The sequence below is a fragment of the Scomber scombrus genome, chromosome 4 (genome assembly GCF_963691925.1).
Source record: "Scomber scombrus chromosome 4, fScoSco1.1, whole genome shotgun sequence".
Classification (NCBI taxonomy): Eukaryota; Metazoa; Chordata; class Actinopteri; order Scombriformes; family Scombridae; genus Scomber; species Scomber scombrus.
In genome coordinates, this window is record NC_084973.1 from 27939588 (window position 1) to 27954123 (window position 14536).

The following is a 14536-nucleotide window of genomic DNA, read 5'->3' on the forward strand; positions in this document are numbered from 1 at the left end:
ACATTTTCACTTTGTGTAAGCTGATATTTTATAATGTTTATGTCCGAACTTTGAACCAGAAAAATGCTTTCTTTTCAATATGTGGGTTGTTGGTGTTGGGAAAAGAGTCTTTCATTCCTTAAAAAAAAACAGAAAAAAAGTTGGGTGTAAAGAGTCTTTTTCAGGGCACGGTGTCAAAAAAATGAGCTCAGTGCCAGAGCGCAGTATTTCCTGTCTGCTTTACTTCCCCCAGTGTTACCATCTGTTCACAGAGATAAAAACAAGACTTTAAAACTCTTTTAAATAATATACTTCTCTTCAATACTTTTGGCTCAAGCCTGAACTTGCCAATCAAACAGCGAACTTCGAGCTGTGATGTAAATACTCGAGGCCCGTTTCCTCGACTTTAAGGTCACTTTTCTGTTATTTCCAGCTCACTTTAAGCTTTTTCTTTTTTTTTTCTTTCTTTTTTTTTGGGGTCCAAATATGTTGGTTGCAACAAGGCAAAATGAATGTACTACACAAACGTTCCTAAGAATATGTTGACAAGGAAAATCTAAATCAAAGGTATGGTGATAAAATTCCAACATGTGTGAAAAGACGTGATGAAATGAAACGTCCCAAACTACTCCAAAAATATGAGTTTCAGTCCTTTTGTTTTTTTCTTGTTTTATTTTATTGAGGCTGTTGTTGCAGATGTGTATAATCATTGCCAATTTTGTGTGTGCCTAAACACACACACACATACACACACATTCATTCATGCATTCCTCTCTTATTGCCTTGTACAGTATACAAGCTGAAAAGTGACGTTTCAGAAAGGGAAGTGAACTTTTATGTTTCTCTTGGATCAAGAAGAGGCACTTTTTTTTTTTTTTTTTGGAAAAGCTGGGAATCACTCTATAATATTATCCAGTTTGTCTCCATTTTGGTGTCTTTTTTCCTCCGGATGGTTTCAACTGTTACTCGGACTGAAACGAGTGGATTTTAAAGGTGATCTCAGACCCTTTTTTTTTTTTTTTTTTCACTGTATGTCTCGATTCGACGAGGAAATACGAGCTCAACATTATTTTTGAGTCAAACTTTCCTCTCTCTGAGAGACTCCGGTCCAATCGCCGCATTGCACAAGTCTTTTTGTCGCTATTTATGTTATGTTCTTTCAGCATGTCTTGGAATGCCATGTTCTTAGTACTTCTGACACTTTATAGTGTAATACATTTTATAATAAATTCTTTACCTAACGTCTTTGTCTCTGTTTGAATTAATACACAAAAAACGGAACATTTTAAAGGTTCCTGAAGTAGCATTGAAGGAGTAAATTTATTAACCTTTATTAGGATCATTGAGGAACATTTACAACAGTGTCGAGAAACAACAAAACACGCAAAACAATCTTAGGTAAAAGAGAATAAAAAATAAAGAAATAAAAGAAAAGAAAATTATGACTAAATACAAGTAAACATATAAGATTATGGTAAAGTTAGAGGAAGTAAAAAATTACAATCAATTAAAACAAGGTTTGAGATAAAGCTTTTGAACTGCTGTATTGATGATAAAAAAAATCTCATTTTAAGACCTTTTGCAGATTGTTCCAAGTGTACGGTGCATTATTATAAGAGAAATACATTTATCCTTTTTCAGTTCTGACTAATGGAGTATAGAGCAACAACCAGTTCTGTGACTTCAGGGTTAAAAGAGATGAAATATAGGGAGGCAGTAACAGTCACAAAGCTTTAAATATGAATAAAAAAACAATGCTGATCTCTCCTCACTGCCAGGGATGACCAGCCAGAGTGCAGTGGTGGATACAGTAGGGATCGTTGGTTATAAACTTAAGGCTGAGTGGTACGCAGCATCCAGTGAATTCAGTGTAGTAGTAGCTGCTCTTCCATAAATTACATCCACATAACCCAAAACAGATCAAAACAGTGACTCAACAATTATTTTTCCATGTAGAATAATGAAGCAGTTTATAATTCTATACAGAAGAAAATTATACTTTAACCCTTACAAACTCATATTCTGATGCTTCACAATATCCCTTCATAATGAGCCTCTAAACTGAACTTATGAACCACAAATCTATTTTTCACTCATAAATATTTCTCCAGTCATAAATGCAATAAGTGTCTTAGAATATTTTTATTGTGAAATGCCTCATTCATGAGTTTATCTTCTTTGTTGTATCTAAATGAGGACAGCAGGGACAGACGTGGGTGTCTTTCTTGTCCTTCCTCTGTCAGATTCCAGGCTGTGTTATTCACACTTCTCTGGCTTCATTGTGGAGCTTCAGCTGCGGGAACGTCAACACCCATACACACACACAAACACACCCCCACCCACACACTCACACACTCACACACTCACATGATCTAAAGCACGCTGGGTTTGTCTTAACTTGCCCGCAACTGCTGATTGTGTTGAGTGTCGTTCGAAAATAATTGTACAGAGAGAGATTATTGGAGCAGAAGTCATGAAGGTTGAACAGTGGGAATCTGAATCTGTAAACAACGGTGCAAACAACAGAATTTAAATAATAGATCTGGTGAAATGTTTAAATATTAGTAGTTTTTATGAAAGCTTTAATTACAGACCAATTTCACATGTAGCACTTTGTAAAGTCAGCTTCAGGTGCAAAGTCTAAGGTATGTTTTAAACTAGATTAAATTAACAATTAACGATTAACAATTGGTTTAATAACCTCAATGAAAGTCTGAAAACTGAACTTTTTTATATTTAATCACACTTTCGAGATTGATTCATCTTCAAAATGCAAAATAAACCATCTTCCTCCATTATTTCTGCCCAGATGTACAGTGAATATTTTATACAGTACAATATGATACGTCACTAATGGATACATGGAAACACCTTTAATACAGTCTGGTGCATGTAAGCAAATAAAATTAAACCTTAAATCCAGTTTTGGAAAATGTATTTAGATCCTTTACTTGAGTAAAAGTACAAATACAGCAAAGTAAAAGTACTCTGTTACTCGTGAAAGCCCTGCATGTAAAATCCTACATTAGTAAAAGTGCTAAAAGTTTTAGTAATTCAATTTAAACCACTTTATTTTTCCCCGAGGGGCAGTTTGCAGAGTAGAGCAGCAGAGTCTCCTAGTAACATGATACAGGAACATTTATAATACATTAAATACATTGTAGCTCTGTGTAATAATATCCATATATAGATTAATAAAATGTCAATATTAGTGCAATAAGTGTAAAGTAGTATGATGCAGCACAATGCAAAATTTCATGGTTTCATCCAACGTGTCAAACTTCCTCATCATAAATATTCAACTTGTGTCACATCACGCGGAGACGGGGAAAAACTCAATCTATAGACAAACCGGTTGAGTTTCATTCTTGTCAGCCCAAGAACTGTAAAGAAGTCTGTCGACAACACAGCTGAGCTTTTACAGGAAATATAACATATCCTACTTACTGTAAAAACTGTCACGTTATTAAACATTTTAACATTTCCTTAATATTTGCGGAGGTATGACGAGGTTTATTATCATTGTGTAAAGGACTCCATCACAGGGTTACGTGACCAGATCAATACTGTTAAGAAACTTCTCAATGGCGGCTGTTATGTGAGAAAACAACATGTCGGAGGGATGGTGACCTCGGTCTGTTAACCTTTGTGTCTGAGATGGAAAGACCAGACAAGTGGCTGATAACCTTCCTCAACTACTGTCTTTGTCTGAGAGGTGACCTAATCTGACAAACCTTTTTAAAAAATATGTTAATGATTCACAGAGTACACCGTCTGGCCTTCAATACAGCTAGACAGACTGAATATTCATCGAAAAACAGATCGCTGTGGACAGGAAATGAGTCTGATTGGCCATCACTTCTTAATTAACCCCCGAAAACACCAAACGCCCCTTAATCTGAGACTAGGGTAAAACCGATATCAATAAATGTGTTCTTTCATTTACAAACCCAAAGCCCTTATAACAACTTAATTTGAAAAGCCTTAAAATGTTCAAGTTAAGTAGAATTTAAGGGGCATATAATCTCCTATTTATCAATTTAAGGAGTAATTAAGGGGTTCATATCAAATTAAGTAGAGTGCATGGCTTTCCATTCATTTATACATTAATTTGCTTCCAACTTAAGGCCTTTAAATGTATGACTTAAGGGGTCCATTAAAAATCCCTTAATTATCAATTTAAGGAGTGATTCGTAGTAGTAGTACTTAGTAGTATCAAATTAAGTAGATTGCATGATTTTTCTCTTAATATATACATTAATTTGCTGCAAACTTAAATTTCCCCTTAATTAGCAAATTAAGGCTTTTAAGTGTATGATTTACCCCTTAAAAACATGCAAATAATTAATTAAAAACCCAATATTTGTCCATTTAAGGAGTAATTAAGCCTTTAAAAACCCGAGTTTGAAACCCCTGTAATTATCAAATTAAGTAATTGTACATTTACAGTTTATATACAGTTACTTTATATGCATTTGTTTTTCTCCACATAGTTGTCACACTGTAGATGATTTTTCTTACAAAACACATGATCAGTTAATAAAATACGATGCTTTATTATGAATTAAAGAACCCAACAGTTCACAAAGTAGTTAAACATGCCTCCGACTTAATTAGCTTCAACATAAAATTTCTCCTTACATATTGATGATTCAGCAAAAAAATACTTTGAAAATGGAATATTCTGCATAACTTTTACCAATAAGATTTAACGACTTTACACTTCTGCTTATATTTATGTATGTTTTCTGCATCAGAACTTTGATTTAAGCAAATAACGTGAGAACTTCCTCCACTAATGCTGACTACATCCACTGCAGTCATCCTGGTTTTTCAGATGACTCTGACGGTTTGGTAATTGTGCAGACTTGCTCATACAGAAAATGCTCAGTCAATCATTGTCATGTGTCGCTGTGTTTGAGCAACAGGATCCAGTCACACGTCAGCTGCTCAGGACGCTTTCTGCTTTCTGCAAATGCAAGAAAATGATGTACTTTTAGCTTACTGTATTTAGGTTTGATGCCATGTTAACTTGACCACAACATCACGTGACAATAGATGAACAGGCGCAGATGAATCATGTCCTGTACATCATAGTCGGTTTTAAATCAGGTCTGTCCCAAAGCAGCAGTCAGGTGCTCACATGAACACTGAAGCAGGTTTTTCTTGCCATAATCATTCCCGTTCATTGATCCCTTCATAATGCATCCTCCTTCTGTGCAAAAAACTTATTTAAAAGTTCATCTGACGCTAATATGAAGTTTCAGCTTTGTCCAATTGAGTCAAATCAAGTAGATATCTTTCAATGTTAGTGTTTTTAATGCCAAAGTCCTTCTTTTTGTTACTATACTTCCTCCACAGCTCAATAGGGAAAATATTTAAAAAATAAGTTTACAAGTCAGACTTATATGAGACTGAGGAGGCTTTAAAGGGACTCGTTCATGTATTTTTTAGTAGTTAAAACAATTCTGGTTGCTCCATTTTGCAAGATAATGGTGCCATAATAACCATTACTGTACATACATTACGTTACATTTGCCCACATAGCAACAGATCTGTCCATTTATAGGAGTGTAGACTGAGTTTCAGCATTACGTCATGCAAAAACTAACATGTTGGTTTTGAGAGGCAATGATACTGATGCAAATGATGCAAAATACTGAGGTGAAGATCTGGACTACAACATGTTTTACTTATGTACATAAATATTATCAGCAAATTAAATCAAAAGCCAACTCATAATGCAGAACAGCTCTTTTCAGAGTGTTTTTCATATTAGTTAATCATTATTACATATGCATTAACAGCTAATGAATGTCATAGCTTGTTGAAGTGGAGCTACTTTTACCTTCTTTTTAATCTTTAATATCATGAGTCATATCATATGTTTGTTTATTATATAGAATCTGAACCTGCAAAGTAACTTAAGGCATCAAATGAATGTAGGTGAGTAAAAGAAAACACCAATGTTTCACTCTGAAATGCAGAAGAGTAGAAGAAGAAAAAAAAATTGAAATATTAAAGTGTATTAATTTAATATTAAGTTGACTTTACACTCCTACATCACTGTCAAGAACAAGAAGCAATACAAGTACAAGAACAAGAGGTTTGCTTATGAAACTGTGATGAGTCTGCCTGTTCAGTGTTTCACAATGTTATCAGTCACATGAGCGTCGACCCTGATTAACTCAGACTTTGTGCCGGCAGTTCGTGGAAGTCCTGCCATGATGCATATTCATATCCTCCCACTGCTGTGATATACTGTAAAAACATTGACCGTCGGTGATAGCATTATGCATCTTATCTATCCTTTATAGATCACACTGTATGTTAAATACATGTTCAGACAATAACTGTCAATCTTATTCACCAGATGATCAATGTTCCTCTTTTTTTGTTTCTTTTTAATCTGTGTGACTGTGCAATTGTCACATAATTAAATAAAGTTACATGCATCTACTTTTATACAAGAAAATGGTCAGAAAGTATTGCAGCAATTCCTTGTTTAGAGTCCAGCAGTCATAATCCAAACAGAGTAGAGTGAACTTGAGGACAAATACTTCAGTTTCTCTGACAGTGGATACAAATCTCAACTAGTCTTGCACTCATGTAGTCATTTTGAGTCTTTTTAGCAACAAATAAATACTTAATATTACAGTAAAGACTGGGTTGAGGAGCAAACACTGTACATTTCATGCAGAAGTGGTAGTGTAAGGAACCATGTAATGATGGCTCTTCTCTAGCAAGGACCACACCATCCAAAAAAAGATTAAATTATTTATTCGGAGGAAGATGACTAAAGATGATTAGGTGATATAAATAGGAGTGCTGGAAGCAGAACAGTATCGCTGCAGTCCTGCACTTGAAACTTCATCAGATAAGATTCAAATATTGGAGCCCATAAACTGTAAAGGTTTAAATATGTCGTGCTGAAAAAATATTGACCTACAGTATCTTAGATGTTCGTTTGCTGTTCGTTTGCTGTGTAAACACACTGCAGCTGCCATTAAAAGCCTTGACATGATGCACACAAGAAAACTGGGTTACGCTTTTAGTAACATGGCTTCTGTGCCATGTGTGAAAATCTACAAATAGATAAAAATGTAAAATGCTGGAAACTAACTTATCCAGACCTATGGAGTCTACCATAGTATGTGTAACTTTCAGCTGCAGTTGTTCTTCCTCCTTTCTTCATACCTTCGCTCTGCTGTCACAGCGATATTTACACAGTCTTAAAGTCTTTGTCATGAACATGTGCGAATGGAAAAAGCTGATTACAAACCTTGGTTACTCTCATGCATGGCCCAAAAATACTCTTTTATCAGGTGAAGCTGGAAAAAATCACCTACCCCAGTATGGAAACTACATTTCTTGTATATGCAACCTTAAATAAATTAAATTACTGCAGAGGAAAGACTGTAATGTGTCAACAGGTTCACAACCTTCAGTCAGGTGTCCATATGAACACTGTGTTCCTCCTGTTCATACTGGCCTTCAAATGTGTTTCAGTGGAAGTGATGGAGGCCAAAATTCACAAATATTTCATACATAAATGCATTAAAACGTTTATCTGAAGCTTATGTGACGCTTCAGCAGTATGAGTTAGTCATATTAAGTGGATATCTGCCATATTTACAATCTTTTTAGCATCAAATTCCCTCTTAGTGTTTCCCTATTGAGCTGTAGTGGAAGTATAGTAACAAAAAGAGGGACTTTTGCACTAAAAAGACTGTATTGTTGAAAGATATCTACTTGATTTGACTCATTTGGATGACTGAAGCTTCATATTAGCTTCAGATAAACTTTTAAATACATATTTATAAAGAAAGAGGACTGTGGATTTTGTCCACAATCACTTTACATTATAAGTGCATTGTGAAGGGATAGTTGAATGAACAGGAATTATTATGGCAAGAAAAAACAGTTTCAGTGTTCATGTAAGAGCCTGACTGTAAAGGACATGATTCATCTGAGCCTGTTGTGGTTTCACACCTATATACGATAAGCTAAAAATACATAATTCCCTTGCATTTGCTTCATAGAAGCTTCAGATAAACTTTTGACCCGTACATACTGTTCATGGTCAAATTTGACCCATTTTTCCACCTGAGAGCTGTAAAAGTACTTTTTCTTTTAGCCTGCAATTTGATGTCTTCCCTCAATGTAACCAAGAATATACAAAAAAGGAAATATATATTCATCCAAAATTTCAAGAAGTTCACTATTCACATTTAACATAATTCGTTGAAATAGCTCTCATGTTTCATGTAACATTGGACCATAATAGGCCCTATGGTGTTTTTTATATAGGTTTTTTTTCTAATAAAAAAACTAATGAATAAACTCTCTCTGTTCTCTGAACGCTTCACTAAGGATAAATCATGTTTATCTGTGACTGATGAGCTCTTTATGAATGATTTGTGGTTCAGAAGTTTGAGACTAATTATGTGAGGAAATACTGTGACAGTATGTGAGGGTTAAATACATGTTTTGCATTGTAAATGCATTATGAGGAGAGCAAGAAAAACATGCTCCAGTGTTCATTTGGGCACCTGACTGTTGTGCTTTCCCCCTTTAAATAGACGTCAACACATGTCTGGTATGTGTTTATTTATGTTTACATGGGGGTGAGGGGTTGAAATTGCATCCCAAAGCCCTGAAAGAATCCAAATAATCCAAATACAAATCCAGTAACATATGTAAGATGAAAAAAACCAACCATGTGTTAATGAATTGGCCTTTTTTCCGCTCTTTTAGCAACAAACAAGTCTGTGAATCAAACACTATGTACTGCTGGAGAGAGAGGAGGGGGAGGGGGGGGGGGAATCGGGGATCACGTGTTTTCATGGTGACCTCACACCAAGGAGGCGGGGCTTCAGCGCTCATAAACAAGGAATGGACCAATCAGAGAGCTCGGTGGGCTGTCACTCATGTAGCAGACAGGCCTTATAAACTTTGTGTAGCTCGCTCGGTGCTTTATTTTCTCCTCCATCCTCCACTAGCGAACATTTATAAGATACAGTAAGTTTTTTCTGCATTTATCACTCATTTTTCTTGCTTTATAACACGAAGACACGAATTGAAACCTAAATGTCGTATTTAAAGCAGAAATGTTGATGATAGCTCTTTGTTTGTGGGGTTTTTTTTTGTCATTATAATGGTCTAGAGTCAGGTTTAAAAATATACTTAACTTAAAATCTCAGTTTTGTGGGTTTTTTTTAAAAGTGACAAATATATCAACATGTTTATTATTTATCTGCCTGTCTTTTAGCTACCTTGTGTATAGCTGCCCTTTGTCGTCGTCTTTTTTTAGCTACCTCCATTGGTTTATCTTTATCTATTAAGCTGATCACGATGGATATAAATATATATGGCTGCTATATTTTTTTGGGCACTGGCCTGGTTAAAGTTTTGGTTTTCTTTTCGTTTTCCTGGTCGGTGGTTTCGATGCTCTCCTGGCCTTGTTTTCTTGGCTCAGCTGCAGCTCCAGATCCCGTGACTGGGAACAAAACAACAGGATCAGCTTTCTTCTTCTTGTTGCATAGTTTATAGCTTCCACTCCTCACCTTTTAAAACACGACGAAAACCCACCTTAAATACTCAATACCAATCCATTTCTTGCACCTAATCCACAATATAGCATTTTATTTCAGCTCATTTGGCGTATAATCCCTGTTTTTTGTCTTTTGTAAATCGGGAATGACTGTGCAGCTTTTAATGCATGAATCATTGCAGTTGTGTACAAAGTGTACTATGCAGGATGAAGGCGGTGCATGATGAGTAACAAGATCAGGAAATCGTATGAGAAGGAATTTCGATGGAAAATTACTATTACTGAACGATTTTCCCATGAAAGAAATGTTTTGTAGGCTTGTGCATGTAATGGAGTCTGGTCTGCAGAAACACCAGCTGCAGTGTGTTTTTGTGGAGAACTTCCGGTCTCCCATAAATGATTAACTTAAAGGGTAAATGAGTCATAACTTAATGTATGTGTTGTTTTTTTCAACAGTAGGAAGCCACAATGCTGCCCCTAGCTGTTTTGGCAGTGTGCCTCAGTGCAAGCCTCTCAGCTCCAGCTTTGGACTCACAACTAGATGATCACTGGAATATGTGGAAGAGCTGGCACAGTAAAAAGTACCATGAGGTGGAGTATTGAGTTTTCTTTTTTTTCTTTCTTTCACGCTAACCTCCTTTTTATTCTGATCTGCCAGTTACCTACGAAATGTCTGACTGTCTTCTTTTGTCTTTTTTTCTTGCAGAAGGAGGAGGGGTGGAGGAGAATGGTTTGGGAGAAAAACTTGAGGAAGATCGAGCTGCACAACCTGGAGCACTCCTTGGGCACGCACACTTACCGCCTGAGCATGAACCACTTTGGCGACATGGTAAACATCCACAGCTTCAGCACGCAAACCCACGTTTACACCTTGTTTCATGTGGAAAATCAAGAGTATAGAAAGTTTTTGCAAAAATAATAGTAAAGTGCAACCTTAAATTAGGGATATATGAAGTTAATAACAGGGATTTGAGTGCAGTCTGTCACAAAACAACATGCAAATATTACAATTATGCATAAAACAAGTTTTAAAAAATGAAAGTAACACTTTGGTCTTTGATAGACAAACATTAAAAATATGAAGGCAAAGCATGTAAAATTGAGGTGTAAGACAGGAGAAAAAACCCTAAAAACTTCATAACTGTGCTTATAGTTGCTATAGATGGAAATTAAATCTACATAAGTCAACTCAAAATACAAAGAAGCAAATTTACTTATGCACTCAAATGTCAGTTTTCCCTAAATCACCTAATGATCCATGAGTCTCTGCAGCTTAGAAACCACACACTACTCACTTCTGCTTGTTACCATTTTACCTTCAAGTCTTACTGTTCTTATATCCGTGCCGTGCTAGACACCCTAACTTTTTTTTATTGATTTTATATATCTTATTTGTTTTTCCCCGCAGACACACGAGGAGTTCAGGCAGCTCATGAACGGTTACAAGCTCAAAACACAGAGAAAGTTCAAGGGATCGCTGTTCATGGAGCCCAACTTCCTGGAGGCCCCACGTGCCGTGGACTTCAGGGATAAGGGATACGTTACTCCCGTTAAGGACCAGGTAACTACTTCTTGTTTTTGTTTTCTCCGGTGCACGATTATCTCAAATTGCCTCGAGGCTCTTTCTCTCTGGCAACCACACCTGATATGAAATATCAAGTTGTGGTGACACATATTGATCTTTGTGGAGGCAGTCAGGTGATATTTAAAGTGTTGAAATGATGTGGCAATAACATCACAGGGAGATTCAGACACTAGTGAAGAGTTTTAGGGGGATTGTGGTGAGTCATGCAACCTACAAACACACATTACTAGTTCTTCTTGCAGTGTTTCTTAAGTATCAACTAAGGACTTACTGGAGGAGTTTGGTAACTTCTACAAACACACTTAACCCTCACATACTAAAAAAAAATGAGTCAAATATGAGCCTGAACAGTATGTAAGGGTTACATATTTTAAATATTACTCTTACTCAGTTTTAAGTTGTTTTTTTGGTTGGTTGTTACAAGATCTTTTCTTAATCGCTGTGTTGACATTTTGAGCTGATCTAACATTCAGACTGAAGCACTGCAGTAAACAAGCTGACGTAATGATGCAGCTGAAACAGCTGCATCATTACCACTTTTTCTGCTGTCGTAAATGTTTAACTTGAACACAAAGATAAGATGGCCACTTGTTGGTTGTTTTTGTTATCTGTGTGCTCCACATACACCACCACCACCACCTCCTCCTCTTCTGTGACAGCACAGTTTGTTCTCTCCTCCCCCTTTTTGGCATAGATTAACGCTGTAAGATGAAACCAGTCCGACCAGCCCTTATACTCACCATAAAGCTTCAAAGCAGGCCAAGGTGGATCTTATATATTAGGTCAAAGAGGCGCAGCGCAACATACAATACAACTTTTATTTATAGCGGCAATGTGCATTCCTGAGCTAGTGAAACAAGGGGCAATAAGAAGAAACAGAGTGCAATAAGAAAACAGCATAAAAATAACATGTAGACTCTATTTATAGCCCTGCAGCTATAATGACAAACAAGTCAGCTGGATACATGAACAGCTAAAGGGCTCGAACCAAAGAAATTGATCCCTAAATCTACTAAAACTGTAAAATATCTGCATTGAAGTAGATAAAACTCTACTTACTGTATTTCACTTCAGAATTACAGCAATATAATGACATCAGACAGTAACAGAAGCCCACGAAAAGCAGAAATAAACGGCACATTGACTCATATCTTAACTAATAATACTCAACTTAAAAAAAAAAAAAAGCAGAAATGCAATTCAGCAGCTTTTTAATGTAACCCCTCCATCTGTTCTTGTTCTTCAGGGTCAGTGCGGTTCTTGCTGGGCCTTCAGCACCACCGGAGCTCTGGAGGGTCAGCTTTTCAGGAAGAGCGGCAAGCTGGTGTCTCTGAGCGAGCAGAACCTGGTGGACTGCTCCAGACCCGAGGGCAACGAGGGCTGCAACGGTGGTCTGATGGACCAGGCCTTCCAGTATGTCAAGGACAACCAGGGCCTGGACTCCGAGGACTCCTACCCTTACCTGGGAACGGTACGTGACCTATGGGATCATTATCATCACATTTAAAGGCCTTTTTATATGGATTTGGATCCAGTTTAAGTATAAAAGTTTAGACTTTTATTCATTCTGGTAAATCCAAAGTTTCTTCTATCCAATTTTTTGCATCCAGTCGTGATATTTTACTTATTTTCCATCGTAAAGGGCTGAATTAAGATTAAACTGTCAAATCAGCTTGGATCGTTTGTTGAAATGAGCTTAAACTAATAACTTCCACATTCAGTTATTATTAAAATCTTGACTTCAGAAGTTTGTGTTGCAACAACTTCCCACTCATCGTCTCCTTTTTTCTTCCTCTTCTTCCAGGATGACCAGCCGTGTCACTACGACCCCAACTACAACTCTGCCAACGACACCGGGTTCGTCGACGTCCCCAGCGGTAAGGAGCGTGCCCTGATGAAGGCTGTGGCCTCCGTGGGACCCGTGTCCGTAGCCATCGACGCCGGTCATGAGTCTTTCCAGTTCTACCAATCAGGTCAGCTCTCAGTTTTGTTAAGAATCAGGTTTTCTTTTTTTTACCATTGTTATACTTCACCAGCTGTGTTTATAAGAGTTTACATGAGGCTGACTCGTTGTTTGGATGGTTTTTTATTTATTTAGGAATCTACTACGAGAAGGACTGCAGCAGTGAGGAGCTGGACCATGGCGTGCTGGTGGTGGGTTATGGCTTCGAGGGAGAAGACGTGGACGGAAAGAAATACTGGATTGTCAAGAACAGGTCAGTCAGAAATGTTAAACTTAACTCTTACATGGTGATTTGTTTTTGTTTGAGGTACAATAAGTATACATTTCACCCTGCAAAGATAAACTGAGCCTATAATTAAATTGTTAAGTATTATGAGAGGATCATTGGATCTTAGGTATAGTTTTAAAATGTGAGAAAACAAGATTTCACATCCTATATGTAAGGAGTTTTAGTGCTTTTACTCTATTTAATTTTGCCAAATTGTTTAATTTACAGGCAGATTAAATTTAAGATTCAAATATCTCTATATTCAGTCACATACAGGATTTTTTGTGTAGTTTCAGGTTTATTTATTTCAAATCAAGAGGAATTGCAGCTCCTTAAATTGAATGAACCTCTCTGAATGATGTGCAATAATGACATTTCTCTTAAGTTAAGCTCCTGTAAAACTGCAGATACACAAAAGCCAATTAAGTCCATTAAACTAATCACTTGACTGTTCTTCTTGCAGCTGGAGTGAAAAGTGGGGCAACAAAGGCTACATCTACATGGCCAAGGACAGAAAGAACCACTGCGGCATTGCAACAGCAGCCAGTTATCCTTTGGTGTAACAGCAGCACAGCTCCACTCTGCAGCAACGCTCTGCAGCACCATTGTGTTTTTTTATTGCAATAGTTTGGCTGGAGAGGATCGAGAAAGAGAAGCAGGAGAAAGCTTCAGTCACTGCGACTCATTGACAGGAGATTCTGCGATGTTTTATGGAGAAACACAGATTTTAGGGAAAATGGTGCCGTTTTTGTTCCGACTGGTTTTATGCCACTTTATTTGTTTTTCTTTTCCTTTTTTTAAAAAAAAGATTTTAGGTTGGTGTTTATTCTTTGTAAATATGTGTATGCTACTTGGTGAGTAAAGCGTTTTCAAAATGCTTCATCATTGTAAATGATTTTTTTTCTATTTTTACTGTGATCAATTAAAGTTGTGAAACACTAGATTGATGTTTTTTGGACTTTGTGAAGATTTACGTTAGTATTTTGAACACGTCGGTCCATTTTTGATCCTTTTTTGGATCATACACACTGTTGAAAACCACTTATCTCCAAATATAACTTTTTATTAGCTAGAAAAACATTTTTATTTTGGGTTTTGTGACAGAAGTGGCATAAAACACTTTAATTCATCTGAAAACTTAAGTCAAAACTCTCACTGAACAGCGACTCTATGCACATAGCACTGTTA

At 36.7% G+C, this 14536-nt stretch overlaps 1 protein-coding gene across 1 annotated transcript; it reads left to right on the forward strand.

Moving 5' to 3' along the window:
- The first annotated feature begins 8912 nt into the window (after positions 1-8912).
- Positions 8913-14289, forward strand: ctsla (cathepsin La). The gene is made up of 8 exons (XM_062417530.1): positions 8913-9000; positions 9989-10123; positions 10239-10361; positions 10941-11093; positions 12364-12588; positions 12922-13090; positions 13216-13333; positions 13812-14289. The coding sequence occupies exons 2-8, from the start codon at positions 10001-10003 to the stop codon at positions 13909-13911; spliced, it is 1011 nt and encodes a 336-aa protein (XP_062273514.1). The 5' UTR covers positions 8913-9000; positions 9989-10000; the 3' UTR covers positions 13912-14289.
- Positions 14290-14536: the final 247 nt, after the last annotated feature.